The sequence below is a fragment of the Vanacampus margaritifer genome, chromosome 13 (genome assembly GCF_051991255.1).
Source record: "Vanacampus margaritifer isolate UIUO_Vmar chromosome 13, RoL_Vmar_1.0, whole genome shotgun sequence".
Classification (NCBI taxonomy): Eukaryota; Metazoa; Chordata; class Actinopteri; order Syngnathiformes; family Syngnathidae; genus Vanacampus; species Vanacampus margaritifer.
In genome coordinates this window covers 21,952,580-21,969,861 of record NC_135444.1, presented here as the reverse complement: position 1 = coordinate 21,969,861, position 17,282 = coordinate 21,952,580, and the positions used below count along the sequence as shown (strand labels likewise).

At 39.8% G+C, this 17,282-nt stretch overlaps 3 protein-coding genes across 6 annotated transcripts in view; 1 reads left to right on the top strand and 2 right to left on the bottom strand.

Moving 5' to 3' along the window:
• The window catches only part of glis1b (GLIS family zinc finger 1b), a 93,564-nt gene extending 87,457 nt beyond the window's left edge, over nt 1-6,107 (top strand). For 2 of the 3 annotated variants that reach the window (XM_077584882.1, XM_077584881.1), the window contains exons 9-11: nt 3,371-3,501; nt 4,802-4,954; nt 5,026-6,107. In XM_077584882.1, coding sequence (XP_077441008.1) covers nt 3,371-3,501; nt 4,802-4,954; nt 5,026-5,162 — 421 coding nt within the window. In that variant the 3' untranslated portion in view covers nt 5,163-6,107. Of the gene's footprint in view, nt 1-729; nt 1,398-3,370; nt 3,502-4,801; nt 4,955-5,025 lie in introns of those variants that run through there. The other variant, XM_077584883.1, reaches the window with a different exon arrangement.
• A 1,255-nt stretch (nt 6,108-7,362) lies between these two features.
• Nucleotides 7,363-10,959, bottom strand: elovl8b (ELOVL fatty acid elongase 8b). The gene is made up of 8 exons (XM_077584892.1): nt 10,849-10,959; nt 10,700-10,764; nt 9,691-9,878; nt 9,511-9,591; nt 8,740-8,796; nt 8,516-8,630; nt 8,280-8,407; nt 7,363-7,984 (listed from the first exon to the last, which is right to left on the bottom strand). Exons 2-8 carry the CDS (start codon nt 10,755-10,757, stop codon nt 7,820-7,822), a joined length of 792 nt encoding a protein of 263 aa, XP_077441018.1. The 5' UTR covers nt 10,758-10,764; nt 10,849-10,959; the 3' UTR covers nt 7,363-7,819.
• An 876-nt stretch (nt 10,960-11,835) lies between these two features.
• mutyh (mutY DNA glycosylase) lies at nt 11,836-16,941 on the bottom strand. Of its 2 annotated transcripts, none has more exons than XM_077584889.1 (15): nt 16,734-16,941; nt 16,173-16,303; nt 15,898-15,937; nt 15,749-15,822; nt 15,642-15,683; nt 15,487-15,558; nt 15,270-15,383; nt 15,103-15,200; nt 14,494-14,638; nt 14,164-14,251; nt 13,916-14,098; nt 13,054-13,202; nt 12,729-12,878; nt 12,588-12,638; nt 11,836-12,480 (listed from the first exon to the last, which is right to left on the bottom strand). In XM_077584889.1, the coding sequence occupies exons 1-15, from the start codon at nt 16,813-16,815 to the stop codon at nt 12,343-12,345; spliced, it is 1,557 nt and encodes a 518-aa protein (XP_077441015.1). In that variant the 5' UTR covers nt 16,816-16,941; the 3' UTR covers nt 11,836-12,342. The 2 variants fall into 2 exon arrangements, with proteins under 2 accessions (XP_077441015.1, XP_077441017.1); XM_077584891.1 differs by having other exon boundaries at nt 12,442-12,480; nt 12,588-12,674; nt 12,772-12,878.
• Between the last annotated feature and the right edge of the window lie 341 nt (nt 16,942-17,282).

Below are 17,282 nucleotides of genomic sequence, written 5' to 3'. Positions count from 1 at the left end.
GCCTAATTTGAAATCTAACCTTGTTTTGAAACCCGATTTTGTTACCTTAACCCTGGTTTGAAGGCCCAACTTGAAATCTCAATTGTTGAAACCCTACTATTAAACTCTAACTCTGGCTTTAAACCGTCATTTGTAAACCCTTATGATGTCTTGAAAGCCTAATTTGAAACTCTAGGGTTGGTTGAAAACCTCATTTGAAGCCTAACCTTGTTTTGAAACCCGATTTTGGAACCCTACTGTGAAACCCCAACCCTGTCGTAAAACCTTACTTTGAAATCCTAACCCTAAATAGAACTCCCACTTTTTAACCTTACCAAGGCCTAACCCTGGCTTATAACTGTAAATTGCTCAATTCCTAAACCATGGCTCGAACCCCCAAACCTGCCTTAAATCCTTACTTCGACCCCAAGTTGCAAACCTTACCTTTTTTTTTTCTTTTTTTAATCTTGAAATCCAAACTCTTGTTTGAATAACTTGCAAACATTCATGCTGGTCCAGCAATGAAAAAGCCGACTACACGCTTTCATTGCCAGCCCATTTAAAATGAACTTTGGACGTCTAAAGCCGTCAATGGCAGTGAACGAGTTTTAATAATAGCAATCACAATATTTTGAAATTGTTGTTGGAAGTTACTACAGTTACAGATGATGGCTTTTATCGTCTGTTTTGAATCGTTTTTCCCACCAAATCCGTTAGATGGACGCTGATTACAAGTGTTGTTTATCGCAGGGATTTTTGCAGGCCTAACAGAATTTCCCGCTGCAAAGTAAAGTCGGCTTTTCTTCTTCCTGGTGAGCCCGAAGGTCTGGCGTAGCTCGAGTGCAGCTTAAGCCAGGATGGATTCTCGCTCCCGCGCTCTTCAGCCCCACTAACCAGAACCAGAAGCCTTCCCAGCGACCCGAGCCAGCCGAGCCCCCGCGTCATCCATCACGGGGAACTGACGCTCGGCTACGAGAGAAGGTCGCGCGTGTGCGGGAAAGCATTTTGAAGTCTTGCTCCCGAGTGGGACGACAAGTGGCAGGTGAAGAAAAGATGAAGACGCAGATGGACGCGCTTCTGCACTATCCATTGAGTCCACGGAGCCGGGTGGCCCTCGGGTCAGGAAAGCAAATATTGCTGGGCCACCAACCGCGGAGCTGCCTGCAAAAAAAGGAAACCGTCTACAAAGGGAAGTGAAAACGACCCAAACGTGCCCACCAATGGTCGAAGCAGATAACATGAGAGATTGCCATCATTCCTGCAGCCTGATTTGCGCTGCTAGCCAGACCTGAGCCAGAGTGTCGCTATGACGACGATGATGATGATGACGACGATGACGATGATGATGATGATGATGCCGATGCCTAACCCGCCACGGACCAACGCTTTATTTCTCTCAATTTTACATATGCATATAGCTGTTTTTATTTTATTAAATAATTGGGTAATAAATGATAAAAACATTAACCTAAAATCATAAAATAATGCACATGCATTATTTTATTAATAAGAATTTTATTTATGCATTTGAAATTAAAAATTAATTAAACAATCTTATTACATTAAAAATAATTATTTAACAATGAATTATAAAAATTTTACATTATGCATTTCACTTCTTTATTTTGTTTGATAATTTGCCAATAAATTATAACTGCATTAATTTAAATATAATAAATATATTGATAAAAAATTAAAAACAAAACCCTTTTTGTTGCATCAATTTAGCAGCTTTTTTTTTTTGTGAAGAAATATATTTGTTTGATTACCTAATTAAGTAATGGATTAAAGTAGTTCGGAATATAAGATAATATTCGTATAAAAAAAGTAAATTTTGCATATTTAAGATTTTTGATAATTGTTAAATTAATTGTTTATAAATAACCATTTAAAAAATTTTTGGGGATTTTTTTATGATTACGATAAACCATTTTACACATTTTACATTTTTACATACACATTAAATGTAATTTGCAAATGATCTGAAACATCTGTATATTATTATTATTATTATTTATTTATTTTTAAGTACAATATATTTTCTGAATGCTTTAAAGTGATGCCACAATCATGGCAAAAAACATCACTTATATATATTCTTATAACATTTTTTGGTATTATTTCTAAAATGGTGTTCATGACTTTTCCATGACCTCAAACTCAAAGTTGAGTGAATTTCACGAGTGTTCCACACAAGTTTATGAAGCATCAGAAATACGGGCAGTAAAAAAAAAAATAAAAAATTTTTTTGTACATTTGAGGCCAAATTAAACCTGCAAACCCAAACGCACGATAAATCAAATATTGGCAGCCTGATGCATTTTCCTCATTTTCTCGATCGAGGTCCGAACAGGGCCGGCACCTCAGGGCCCCCCTTCACCTCCTCTGGCAACCACCCCCCCCCCCCCCCCACCCCCCAAGCTACCTTCATTTACAACAAGATACATTTGAAGATTTGCGCTGTGAATTTCACCGTTTTCTATACTGTATCTATAAATTACGCTGTAAAAAAAAAAAAAAATACATTCCTCGCTTTTCCCGCCCTCCGAAAGCAAAAACATGATGTCATGCAGATTGCCTTTGCGCTCAATCTTTTCCAGCTCGCGCTTGCATAAACACCATTTGGCGTGTTTTTCAATGACAACACGCGCGGTGACGCAGTGCAGGCTCGCTAGTGCCGTGTGGGGCTCGAAGGTTTCTGCTCAAGCTCACCCGGATGCAGAGCAGGGGTTCGAGCCAGGGGCGGCGCTACGTGCTGGCCAGGGGAGGCCATTTCTAGCCGCGCCCCTACTTTCATGTTTTATGAGTTAACTTTTCTAGATGAATTCTTTGTGAAGCCACTCTCATTTTTTCTCAAGCACATCAGATTTTACTATATTTATTAATATTTATGAATGAGGCGGATTTCTTTCTGTAAGGTCATAGCTATAAATGACAACAGACGGTAAAATTCATTTTGCACAATAAGTCAGACTTAAAAATAAATAAATAAAAGAGAAACTATCTCAAGGCATTTTTTAAATTGGCATCCCAAAATCAATTGAAAATTATATTTGAAGTCATTGCTGATTCAAATGATTTTTGTAAATAATAGCAATGGTACCTTGAGATACAAGTTTCATTCAGTCCATAACCATGATCCTAACTCAAAACATTTGTATCTCAAATCACCTTTCCTCATTAAAATGAATGAAAATACAACTCATGTACTCCAGCCTTCCCAAAGTATAATACACACGTACGGATACAGTAGGATGCACTAATATTAGTTGTTCTTTGCAGAGGATAAAGAATATATTCCACCAGTATTATTATATTATCTGTTTGCATGTGTTTTGTTTTTGTTCAACATATGTGTGTGTGTATGTGTGTGTGTGTGTGTGTCCTCCAGGGTGTCGGGTCCGCTTCTGTCTCCGGGAATGAAGGGAACAAGCACTCCCCCTCCTCCACCCCATTCGACATTGGAGAAGCATCAGCACAAGCCCTTCGCTCTCTATCACCAACATCACACAAACAACAATGGTAAGGACAATCAACACTTTTACTATATATATATATATATATATATATATATATATATATATATATATATATATATATATACATACACGTTAATTAACTCATTCACTGCCATTGACGGCTATAGACGTCAATAATTCATTTTTTTCCACTTCTGTTAACAAGAATATGAAAACCTAGAAAAAAAAATTGTACATTTAAAACAGATATAAATTTTGTGATTAATCGTGAATTAACTAGTGAAGTCATGCGATTAATTATGATTAAAAAATTTAATTGCCTGACGCCCCTAATTTTTTATAATCTTTTCTTTCTTTTTTTAAATGTAATTATTATTTTTTTTCATTTTTAATAATCTTTTTTTTAAAGAAAAGATTGTATTACAATTTTTAATTGTAATTAATTGCATGACTTCACAAATTTTATATATTTTCTAATACAATAAAAAAAAATCTAGGTTTTCATACTCTTGTTAACAAAAGTGGGAAAAAATGTTAAACTAAAAGAAATACTTTTTTAAACGTCTATAGCCGTCAATGGCAGTGAATGAGTTAATTAAATAATTATCAATATTAAATTTTAAACAAACAACAGACCTAGAAAATTATTCCTAAAATATATTATGATTACATTTAATATATTTCTATTTCTAAATATTGTACTTGACAATGAAATTCAATCTGAACAAGCTAAGGACATCTTGAAGGTGTACCTAATGATGTGGCCAGTGAGACGAGAATGCCCGACAAGCTGAACCTATTTTTGGGTGAAAGCTGACTCAGCATTTTTAGCAGCCGATAGCGGGAAAGCCACAATGGCGGAAGTTGGAACGAGGCGAGAAAATCCGAGACGGTCAAGTTGTCACGTTTCAAGTTAAACACTGTTTTCTCGGCACACTCGAACACGCGGACGCCCCCGTCGCCACTTTGCGGTCACGCCGCTGCCGAGACGTGTTCCAGGAACGGTCGCTCGACCGCCGTTATTGTGACTCTTGTGGTCCCCGCACGGAACGACAACACGCACAATGGCCAAAACTAAGTTTAGACTTACAATAGCCTCGAGAATAGATATCCTCAAACTTTTCGGAGGCCTTCGGGGAGAGACGAAAGTCTGAACGTCAAGATAACAAAAAATAATATGTTGAGAGTTGACGATACATTTTTGGCGGCTGAATATGAAATCTGAGGAATCCACAGCAGATTAGATAACCATAGCAACTGGAGGCTAAAATCTGATTGGACAGAAAAATCTCACGTCCACCTAGTCAGGATATGAAATCTGGCTTGTTTTCTCCCCCTTCCAGAATTCCAAGGTAGCTTCCAGAGCTGCTTCCACTTCTCCGACTCGTACCGCATGGAGCAGACGGTGAGCGGCAGCGGCGGAGAGTCTCACGCTTACGCTTCCCATCAGCACAACGGCTTCCACATGGCCACCGGCAACTCTCTGGGCTCGGCAGGTGAGCCATCCCAAAAATGCTTTCATGATCATTCCGCCTGTATCATGCTCGTGTGTGCGCGCGTCTTCCAGGCTTCAACTTGAGCCAGGAGATGCAAGGCGGCGCCGGGTGTCAGTTCTCCTCCAGTCCAGAGGAGGGCGCCTTCTTCCAGACGGGCAGCTTCGAGCGCGGCCTCGGACACATGTCGTCGGTGTACACCGAGTCGTAGATATAGATATCACATCGCGCATACTTTCCGGTGGCAGAAGTGGAGCTTTCCACTAGAAAAAACACATTTTGATTTTAAGGAAGTATTTGGGGGGGGGGGGGCTTTATAAGTCTGGTGAAGCTTTTCATCAGTCACTCACTTTCTGCCACTCAAAAGTACCCTGTCGCCTTTCCCAACAATATGAAAACGTCTACATAATGATACCTCCTCAAGCGTTGCATCGTATGGCGACGTCACCGCCATATTGGATGTGGCGAAGGAATATGTCCTCTTTCAGTCCCTTTTTAGAGATGTAGCAATCTCGTCCGCGCTCAAAGCCAGATCGCGTGGAATGAAGATTACGTATGGCCCGGCTGATTAGTTCTTTAAAAATCTGTAAAAATTGGCTTTTTTGTTTGTTTGTTTTTTTAAGACATTAACACATTACAACATAAAACAAAGACATTCCCATCCATAAAAAAATAAAATAAAATTCTGTAGAACAGGGCAAAAAGTTGTAAAATAGATAGATTGATAGATAAATAAATAATAAATTGTTAAAATTTCATTCCATCAAATATCAGAATCTGCACCATATCCGTCAGGCCCTAATTCAGACTCATAAATGACTTTTGATTGTACAGTGAACCCCCAAGCAAAAATAGACTATATAAAAATTATTTTTATATAGCTGTGCCCCTCTCACACACTTTTAAACCTATTAAATATATTGTAAGCATATTTGAACACGCAAAGATTGTAAGCATAAACTGTATAGAAAATACTGTACATATTGTTGTATCATTGGACATGCATGCGCCTTTAAGAGGCGGAGCCTGGCTGGGTGGCACGTGATGTCGGCAAGTCTGCGCGTGAGTGTGAGCTGCGGCCGACAGCAGCTCTTGTGTGAGTGTGTTTGTTTGTGTTGAATTGTTGTTGCTGTGTTCAATAAATGGCTGAAAAGTGCATCAGTGACTGTGGCTCTCCTTTCCCACATGCGAGGGCATTCAAAAAGTCCATGAAAACAATTGTTTTAAAAAATTATGCAATTTTGTGCTCCCACTTCACATCTACATTTTAGAGTAGTATCTACTGTTAAGATTTTGATATATATCATCACAGTATCAGTATATTGTTAGCTGTAAACACTCTTTTTTATTCTTTTTTTTTTTAAGTGTTAACTCTTGTTTTTGGTGGTGAAGTATTCGTTTGTGTATCTGTGGAAAAATACCCACCAAAAACAATGTGCGTACAATAATTTTTACTTATGCTTCAAAATATTTTTCTCCTCTTTGCATGAGTGGTTACAAGTATCAAATGTATAAATGTTACTTTGATAATATTTTTATACATAGCAAAAATCAACACGTAATTTAAACTCACCCAAAAAGTTCCTGTAGGTACCACTCGGTAGCGCCAAAGTACTTTTTTTTTTTTTTATTAGACAAGGCTATGGTCTGACTAGATGAAGCTCCTCCCCTCAGTTTAACACAGCTGTTTCCCACCACGATGCCACCAGATGGCGCCACAGTAAAAATGTTAAACAAAAAGAGTGAATAAGTGATTTTTTTTCAGCAAATAACAATTGTACATTGTGTTTTATGTCTGTACCAAAGAAAGATCAAGAGGGAACATGATAACGAGTGAGCCATTAAACTCTCCAATATCCTTTCACAATCACTTTTATTAAGCCAATACAAAGGAAAACAATGGACATAGTTACAATGTGAACATTTCCTCTCATGTGTTTTTTTTAAACATCATCTTGTATTAGACATCTGCTGTTAGCCCGAAACAAACATATCGTGTTGCTATGTTGTTTAAATATCGGGGAATAAATGTTTGCATTCCTCACTTTTATTTTGTGGGCGCGGGTTTGTCTCCCTGCTGCAGTAATGGCAAAGCAAACCGAGCCTCTTTCAATATTGTGTATAAATGTACAGATTGTTTACAACACATATTTCAATGTTTGCCATTTTCTCCGGAAAATAAATATCTGAATGAAACATGAGAGCTCTCGGTTGTTTTTAATACATACTGGACATGTGCTGCCCTCTGGTGGGCAAGGGTAAGCATGCACACACGAGATTTTCTTTTGTCTTCTTTTTTTTTTTTTAGTTTATCAACAAGTTTCATTCCTGCGGTTAATTAAACATTGGAAATTGAATTAGATGTAGATAGATAACAGGAAGGTTAAATGATAAAAGGATGAGCCATGAAATTGTCAATTTCACAATCACTTTTATTGAAAGAGGGAAAAAAATGACTTGGTTCCAGTGTCGCTAACGTGAACATTTCGAAAACATGATCTTGTATTGAACATCTGTTTTTAGACTGAAGCGCAGAAACAAACGTATCGTGTTGCTGTGTTATTTTAAGAATGTTTGCGTCCCTCAGTTTTATTTTGTGGCTGCGGGTTTGTCGGCAATGTAAAGCAAAGATTGTTTATAAATGTACAGGTTGTTTACAACACACATTTGAATGTTTGCCATTTTCACCATTCAAGAAATAAGAAATAATCGGAGTGAAACACGTCATCAGCTCCCGGGTTGTTTGTAATACAATATGGAGGCACGCTGCCCTCTAGTGGACAAGGCACAAAGCAGCACTTCTCGAGTCCCCATTGCATGTAAACATCTTTTGTGCGAAGAACAGCGCTGAACACATTCGAATGCTTCTTACTTCTGCTTCCTCTTGTCGAGGTAGCTCCGACGATAGAAGTTGCCGAAGAGGAGGATGAGGAAGATGGAGTAAAGAACCACCACAATGTTGGGGGTGGCCGGGAAGTCGCAGTCGGTGAACAGGTTGTAGGTCGAGTGTATGAGAACCAGCAGAAACTGCAGCTGGTGAGGCAAAAGTAGTGGTTGTAGTTGAGAAGACGTTTCAGGTATTTGGACTCCAGTTTTTTTTTAATTTTCTGGCAACTTTTCATTTTTGACTTCCTACTTTTGAAAACAGATAGAGAGATGCTGTGTATTTGAAACAATCACATAGCTTTTGCCACATGAACGTCCGCTTAGCTTAACGCTAACAAAACTAACAGTTACGGTGTCATATCTCTTCAAGCAGTGGATTTTTGAGCATAACTACATTTTTTTTTTTTTTTTTTTTTGGTGTTATCAGTTCTGCTCTTCTTACCAGCTGCAGGGAGGTGAGGTATGACTTCCACCACAAATATTTCTGCATGTGAGGGCCCAGAGCAGCCAGGCCGTAGTACGAGTACATCACCATGTGGACAAAACTGTTGAGCAGGCCGATGAAAAAAGCTGCAACACCAAATGCACTCATTCACTGCCAATGACGGATTTAGACGTCAAAAAATCTTCTTTTTTTTTTTTTTTAACTCGGCTTCAATTGAGTTGACGTCGTCTTACATTGGCCGCCAGCTGTGTATTTGATGGCAGACCACCAATTGAAGATCATGGTGGTGTGATGGAAGACGTGAAGGAAAGTCAGCTGGCTGTTTTTCTTCCTCAGGATGAAAAAGAACTGCCCGTAGCGACAAAGAGAAAGCAGCGAAAGGGTGTCACACGAGGACTTTCCCGGAATATTCGAAGGTGCAACCCAAAAACAAAGCAAGCCCGAGTCGTCGAGATACCGTGTCGCTGAGCTCGACGACTTTCGAGAAGAAGAACCACCAGCAGACTCGCGCCATCTACAAGAAAAGGAATATTTCTGCAGAAATTGCGTGGGGATGTTAAGATTTGAATGCATGTGCTTATGAAGTAAATTGAAAGATCAATTATGCAAAAAATGACACATTTTTAATTATAGTTACAAGACAAATTAATGTAAAAAAAAAAGAAAGCTTGAACTGCAATCTGTCTAAGGTTGGATTGAATCATTTCAGATCAATTATAATCTATTTCCTGATATGATAGTCAGTTGGTATGTTTATCACTTAGCTTAAAGGCCATGCCATGGATAGATTTGCAATGTACAGTCAAAGGTGGGATTCGAACCCGCGACTTCCTGGTTACTGGACAACGCACTTTACCAACCGTGACGGTAACGATGATATGTTGTATGGTATGGAAGTGGGTGTGGAAAAAGTTCAATGTCTGTCACATTGAAAATGAATGGCCAAAAGTTGACATTTAACGTTAAATTGTTTCAATTGCGTGAATACTGGAAGTAACGTGAAATCAGACCATATGTAGCCCGGGAGACGTAAATCGGAAGTATTATGAGGGAGGTGTTACACAGCAAAAAAAAAAAAGTGTAAAAGAGAGTGAAAATCACAATAATAATAATAATAATAATAATAATAATAACAACAATAATAATAATAATAATAATAATAAATCCAATTTATTTTCTAGATGCTCAAGGACACGTTCCACAAAAGAGATTCCAAAATGTCTCTCACTCTCATGGGCAGCGGTTTGCTGCTGTAGTCCACCGGCTGACACAAGAGGCTGTAGTTGGACAACCAGGAAGTGGTCAAGAACTACAAAACAAATCACAATTTTCACAAATCGGACCATTTTGAAAACCACATGGGAAACATATGGGACTGTACTGGCACTTAAATGTAGGTTTGCGTCACCTCATGGAGCATGTAGGCCGACCACGCCACCATGGCCGAGTTATAAAAGATGAGAACCACGCGGAGGTCGACGGGCTCTCTGCGGCTCATGAGACGAGGCCCCGCCCACACCATGCACAGGTACAGCAGGACGATGAGCGTGACCGGGACCGGCGAGTAGACCAGCAGCCACGGGTCAGTCCTCTTGTCTGTGGCAAAACACACACAGAACAACAAAGTGGAGCAACGCATGTAGACAGACTCAATATCAAATACTCGCAGGTGTAAATTCTTTAGTATTTGTGTCAAATGATGAATATTGCTGCAACTTACTGAGTTGTGACTGTCATTTGTATAAGGTTTAATGGCATTTCCATTTGTTTGAATGTTTGTGTGCGCCTTTATTGGGAGCGCAGTTCATGTTGTACCCGATTTGGCCACTTAGGGGCAGTGTGGTTCCACGCAGTCTGATACACTGTTAAGTTGTAGCCACATTAGAGAGTAGAAGGTAAAAGTCACAATCAAGTTATTTCAATAAAAGTTGTTTTTTTGCAGCGTGGAGCCGTTCTTTTGAGTGATAAAAGTGCCGCGAGTAGAGCGCTAATTAGCATTAGCGAGTCAGACTGGAGTAGACATTACGATTCCTTGAACATTTATAAATTGGAGCATAAATTACTGTCAATCAAATCATTTTGAATCAAAAATCGAAAATCGATTCTGAATCGAAAGTCACACACCCAGGAATCGGAATCGAATCGTGAGACATTCAAAAGATTGCCACTCCTAGCACTGCCGGCACAATGCCAGACGTTGATGACCTAGCCAAAAGACAATGGGTGTATTCATTCAACACGTTTAGCAGGCTTCAGACAAAACAGCAATAAAGACAACAAACTTATTGAATAGTTTTGGCCAGCAGAAAAAATATATAAGAATGCAAAAATGTTGCTGCTTGCACAAAAACTATACATGTTCCAAAATCTCAATTTTAGCTGTTGAGTTAAGAATAAAAGAACAATAGGATCCATACCTCCATTGTGGACTATCTTGTGGTGGACTGACAAGACGGTGTCCCACGCAGACGTCATCACCTGCCTGTCACAGACCAATAGCACCCGATCAAAATCCACATCAGCATTTTTAAACTTCTTCTAAGAAACGCGCTGTGAGATTATTTACAAAGCTCAAATTGAGTTGAGATCCGGTCGCTCTTCCTCCTTGGCGAGAGAAGCACAGCACATTATGCTGCCGCCAACCGGAGAGCTACAAGAATGCAGAAGAACGAGACCGACACACTTCCGCATTCTTTGCGTGCTTCGTCAAACGGTCAAGCTGGGACGGCATCTCAACGCTAGGAGGCGCTGTTTATTTTCTTTTGGACGACGAGGGGTCTTTCAAACAAATACGCTTTTACAGTGGTTACCTTGATTTACCAATTGAAATCTTTCTAGCAGCTTAGAAATGATTTCAACGCCATTTTGCTGGCATTCCAGCTTTCGTTCAGTTTCAGTATCGCACTGACATAAAAGTAGTAGGCCAACAAATGGACTACAATGTACACCTCACGTTTCCTGTCATTTCAAGCTTTAATTCATTGGAGGTTATCTGCTTATTCTCTGCACTCACTTTTTTCGTTGAAAGAAAGACATTTGGTAAAACACTGGCAAAAAATAAAAAATCGAAGCACAAAACACAAATAAATAGCAGTACTTTCCCTATCAGGTGAACTGATGGTAGCTGGACGTCTGCTGCCACCTAGTGGCGGTGTTTCTGGCGCTCACTTTTAATAACATTTCAACAAAACAAAAACAAATTGACCCAGCGATCACTCTTAACTAGAAGATAACCGAACAAATGACAATCAGCCGGCCGATTAAATAAGGTGATATTTTAAAATCAACTAATTTAAATTTTATACATAATTTGAAAGAAATCACAAAAACAAAACAAAGTTATTTTATACCTTGCATATCTTTTTTTTAAATTATTAATTAGCTATCGTAATTTTATTCTGCCAAAAATCAGAATCTGCCTCAAATCCTCCTCATAACTCCCAAAACCCATAAGTCAAGGTAGCCTTGACTTACAAGTTACGTGACATAATTCACTCTGAAATCAAATAAACTTTCCCCTTCACCAACAAACGGAAATTCCATTCATCTGTCCCAGTCACCCAAAAATGCCACCATATTTTGTCAGGATTTTATTCATACAAAAATAGCACTGTGTTGTATAAAAACATGATAAAACACAGAATGTCAAGAAGTAAAGTAAACCTGGCCACATTGTGGGTTCCAGGTTGGTGGTCTCGCTATTTGGCTGTTTGGTTTGGGACTTCTAAAAATACAAAACACGTTTTGGATTTAAAGCAATAAATTCTTCACTTTAAATTCTTCCAAATTAACTTCCAAAGTTGAAAACTTTACATTTAAGGGGGGCAATTTACAAAATTGAAGGTTAGCCATCAAATTCACTTTCATGGACTTTGTATTTTCCAAAGGATCTTATTTGTGAAATTTAATTAACGCCAATAAATGACCATGGAATGTTCCTATTTCAAATTCCTCAGCTTAATTTCCAAAGAAAAAATGCCACCATTTTGTCATGATTAAAAACAAGCTGCAGTCGAACTTCACTGTTCGCACACAAATGTCGACGATATTGAGAAATCTTTCAGCAAGTTTCCTGCTTGGTGGTCTTGAAGAAGGATGTAAGCGACAGTTGCTTGTTGCTACCACCGGACGATTTCATTTTGCTTTTCTTTGCGCCACGTGGTCTTTTCTTGTCATCGTTCTTTTGCCTCTTGGCATCCTAAGCGAGACAAACGTGCACATTTTTATCGTCACGTACGTATTAAGAGCTTCGAGTGACTTTTCATAGCAGCTTCTGTGCGTTGAAAATTGCTGAGGAAAACTTACGGGAGAGTTCGGCTCCTTCTGAAGTCTTGCGGAGTCGCAAAGCTTCAAAATCTGCACGAGAGTCGACATACGGGACGATTGCAGAAGCTTTCAAAAAGACAAATGTTTAAGCATAACAATGAAAATGTCGTGCTGCGTGACCTTTTTGACCCCCGTAGACACGGCGGCTTCCCGCAGCGCCGACCTGCTGACCCAGCGCACGTTTCCCGTCCGCAAGGGCGCCTCGGCGTCTCCCAGGTGCAAAGTGTGGACGGCGTACGTCTGGCGGATGTGCGAGAAAATGTGAAGCACCTACGAGGACGAGGACAACAAATTCAGGGGAGCATCCAGAACTCACGTAGATTCATTTTGCGTTTTGGAAATGTCCGGAAACTCTACATGCAAAAATGAGTCCGTCACTGAATTCACTCCAATTCATTTGGAATGATATCAAACCAAATAATAAGTCAAAATAACAAATACTTACTTCCCCCACATAGTGAAGAGAGCTGTCAGTCAACGGCGCTCCCAGGTGTTTATTGACGTGGGCACACAGCGCCATCTTGTGTCTCTTTTCAGAATTGTCCTCCTTTTCCAACACAAGACTTGGAAACTCCCACAAGCCTGCCAGCAAACCTGACAAAACCACATTTAGAGACAAATATCATATTTGCAGGTAAAAATCTAAAATAAATGCATTCCAGTTGAAAATCTGCAATGTAGAACAATATTTACACTCAGTATTTATTGTTTATAGTTTTATTACCTCTCCCATCTGCTTTAAATGTATTAAAACGTATATACATCTATTAAAACATTTTTTGTAAACAAATTATAATCACAAATAACTGCCCACAGAATATTGTTTTATATTGCTAATAAAATATGAAACCTACCAAAAGAAAGATTAAAGTCTCTTCTTTCATCAGGAAAAAAAAAAGTATATTTCTATCTGTTTCCGTTTTGTAGCAATTAGCATTAGAATATAGCTTAAGTTTCATCATTATTCACAAATCTATTTAGAATTCTGAGTAATTGGGTTTTTCCAACATGGTCCTGGTTCATTTCCTATGCTCTGCTGCCACCTGCTGGCCGTTTGTGTAATAACTACCATTTCTTCTCTCCAGTTGAAAGGCTGCATCAAAGCCTTCTGTATGCTCTATCATAAAACCCACAAAAAACGTATAAATAAGTCTTTGGGGCGCTTCAAATATTTAAAATAGAACGTATTAATATGTTCTTGGGAGCAAATGAGTTACAATAGAACTGAAAACTTTGGGAATTCCACTACAACTAAAACAAATAATTAGAATAACAATCCACATGGAAAGGAAGACGCAAGTTCCAACCTTTACTTGGTCTTCGCATGAGCAGGAACTCGTCCTCGCCGCCTTCTCCACGCCGAGTCAGCACAAATGTCAAGGTTCGCTCCACCCTCGGGGGCTTCTTGGCCGGCTTTCTCGGGAAGTTCTGAGCCCCCAACACCTCATCCCAAGGTTCGGGTGGACATAGTGGGCATGTTCCGTCGGCGCCTGAGCGAGAGATGCCAAATAAAAAAGGAGTGGAAGTCCAGTGGGGAGAAAAGAAGGTGACTTACTGCAGTCTTCAATGTCTGGGAGTGCTGGAGGCTTCGTGTCCTCGTCCCACAGCAGCTTCTTGGAATTCTGCTCCCGTTTGGATTGAACCTACACACAAAATGTCCCACCTTAGTCCTATCTGTTGCATTGAAGAGGAACTACGGATAGCATGTCAAACATTTAGCAACTCAATGGATAAAGATTTGTGATTTGTTCTATTACCAATATTTTCATTGACATCATGCGTAATTAGGCGGGGCCACAGCGCCCTCTATTGACCAACTGCCACTGAAGAATCTGTACTTCTACTTGAGTACAGAGCGTTACTATTTTTTTTAAATTTATTGTACCTTACGGTAAGAGTGGCATTGCAAGCGCACAGGACACTGCTGGCACAGGGGCCCCTTTGGGGTGCAGACTCGGGCCCCAAGCTCCATCATGGCCTGGTTGAAGTCCCCCGGTCGCTTTGGGTCCACCAGCGTATTTGCCAGAGTCCTGAAAGACAACAAACCAGAAAGAAACACTTATTTCTTTGGCCTGAAATTTAAATAATTTGATTTGAATAATTAATTATTTTTAAATAACTGTATATTAATTTAAATAATCCGTCATTAATTTGAATAGTTCATATAAAAATAAACATAATCCGACATTAATTTGAATCATTAATTTAAATAATCCGCCATTAATTTGAATAATTAATATAAAAATAAACATAATCAGACATTAATTTGAATCATTAATTTAAATAATCCGACATTAATTTGAATAATTAATATAAAAATAAACATAATCCGACATGAATTTGAACAATTAATTTAAATAATCCGCCATTAATTTGAATAATTAATATAAAAATAAACATAATCGGACATTAATTTGAATCATTAATTTAAATAATCAGACATTAATTTGCCCAGATGACTCGCATTTTTGACTATTCGCGGCATCCCACTCACCAGAGAGCCTCCGTGACGGCCGGACTTGTGCAGTCGGCCCCGATGGCCTTCATACGGCACAGGACCCGGATGACGTTGCCGTCCACGGCTCCTGTAACCTAGGCGACAAGGATCGCAGTCACTTCCTGGTATTCAAGTCATTCATGCGTGCGCGTGCGATGGCTGACTTGGCCCAGCGCGATGGAGCCGATGGCTGCGGCAGTGTAGCGTCCCACTCCCGGGAGCCGTCTCAGCAGCTCGTCCACCGTGCCGGGCATCTGGCCGGCAAGTTCTGACACCACCTGTGTACACAAAAGAACCAATGTCATTACACAAGCAGACGTCCATTTTCCAACAGACTTTTTTTTTTTTACTATGACATCACACATCCTGTACTGTACTCACCTTTTGGGCACCTTCATGCAGGCGCTTCCCCCGCGAATAGTAGCCAAGGCCCGCCCACATCTGATTCACCTCCTACTCATGAACACAATCAATCATGAAAGAATCAATCCAAATTAATTTGATATGAAAGTGAGATCTGAAGCTCAAGTGGTCACCTCTAATGTCGCAGCCGCGAGATCCGAAACGGTGGGCCAACGCTGGAACACATTCACGCAACATCAAGAAACCGATCATATCACCACACACCAGCTAAAATGTGCACCTTCATCCATTTTGTGTAGTAGTCGATCACTGTGGCGACCTGGGTCTGTTGCAACATGATCTCTGACACCCACACTTGACCGGGGAAAGACAAATTCGTTCAAACGAGACAGTGGCAGCCGCATAATGCATTAACGGTATTTAATGTACCTGCATACGTCCTTATGTTGACATCTGGCTCTATTAGTGCCTGTTGGAATAACACAAGACCGTTTTTTTTCTCTATAAATATCAATGCACTGTTGGTAACATGACACACTCTCAAAGCATGGGACAGAAAAAACAGACAAAAACTGGGCCGAAAAAGAAATGAAAAGAAATCTGACAAATAATGACAAGTAGACTGGACATAAGTTACAGATTTGGGAACCGAGGACCCAATGTTGGATTTTGTATGTGTGTTACAAAAACATCTCATTTCATACCAGAGTCCTCCATGGCAGTTCTCTCTTCTGAAGGTCGTACCAGCTGAGTAGACGAGTCCGCAGGTGGTCAACATCAGCAGGCTCACAGAATGTGTGGTAGGCGGAGGGCAAAACAACACCGGAGGGTTCATCTGCAGGAGGAAAGTTGGCATGATATGCGCGGCGACCACCATTTTGGGACAGGTAATGGGGGGAGCGGGAGGGGGGTTTCTATTAAACAGTGGTATGAGTTGTAACGCTATCTTGACTTACGAGTTGAATGCATTCCACGGCCAAATATGTAACTAAGTTTACTTGCATATCAAATCCATTTTTACGTCTGCGCCATGCTCCTTGAGAGTGTTTTCATTTTGTATTTGTGTTTAGCTACTTGTCCCATTCAAATAAACGGCTGAAACTGCATTGTGACAGCCGCGGCTGTTGGAAAGCGCTATATAAAGATGATTTGACTTTTTTTACTTCACATAAACGGTGGGTCTACTTGCTTGATTTACCACAACAATTTGGCTTGAAACTTGAAGGTTTAGACTTGAGACTGTCACGTTATAATTATTAGCCTACCGTCTTTATGCGTCCTTTGCCTCTTCCGCTTCGGTTTCACGTTTTCCACCACTTTGAGAGCTTCTTTCTTAACCTTACGCATCGTTACACGTGACGCACACACCCGAAAAGTAAAAATAAAAGTGATTATTTCATTTCTACTGTCAATGTTTTTAGCAGAAACACTTTATTTACTTCCACTCGCGCTACTTTGAAGAAACGCCCTTTCCTCGCCGCTCGGCCAATCAGCTGAGAGAGAGCACTCGTTATCTGTCGTCACATCCGGTAGTAAAGGAAACCTGAGATTTACAGCTAAAAATGCGAAATAATGATGTTTAAATCGAGATGTAAACGTCTAGAACAGTACAAAACAATGAAAATGTTTAGATGTTTATTTTCCCAAATATATACATTTTAAAATGTCAGCTGGAAATGGCGGCTCTGAGCAAGTAAAAGTAGACCGTGACACTGCAATACTTTATTTATCCAGCATGTGTCGCTAAAAACACACCGACCACACTGGAAATTTGCTGCCCTCTGCTGGCAAAGTCCACGAAAAGTGCTTTTCTT

Excerpts from the sequence above, each read along its gene's own strand:
- elovl8b (XM_077584892.1), bottom strand. The coding sequence starts at position 10,757 with ATGACGTCTGCGTGGGACACCGTCTTGTCAGTCCACCACAAGATAGTC. Across the intron at positions 8,408-8,515 it reads ATACACAGCTGGCGGCCAAT|CTTTTTTCATCGGCCTGCTC; the intron begins GTAAGACGACGT and ends TTGGTGTTGCAG. Across the intron at positions 7,985-8,279 it reads ACCTCACCTCCCTGCAGCTG|CTGCAGTTTCTGCTGGTTCT; the intron begins GTAAGAAGAGCA and ends TTGCCTCACCAG.
- mutyh (XM_077584889.1), bottom strand. The coding sequence starts at position 16,815 with ATGCGTAAGGTTAAGAAAGAAGCTCTCAAAGTGGTGGAAAACGTGAAA. Across the intron at positions 15,559-15,641 it reads TCGCGGCTGCGACATTAGAG|GAGGTGAATCAGATGTGGGC; the intron begins GTGACCACTTGA and ends GTTCATGAGTAG. Across the intron at positions 14,639-15,102 it reads GCCGTCACGGAGGCTCTCTG|GACTCTGGCAAATACGCTGG; the intron begins GTGAGTGGGATG and ends GTTGTCTTTCAG.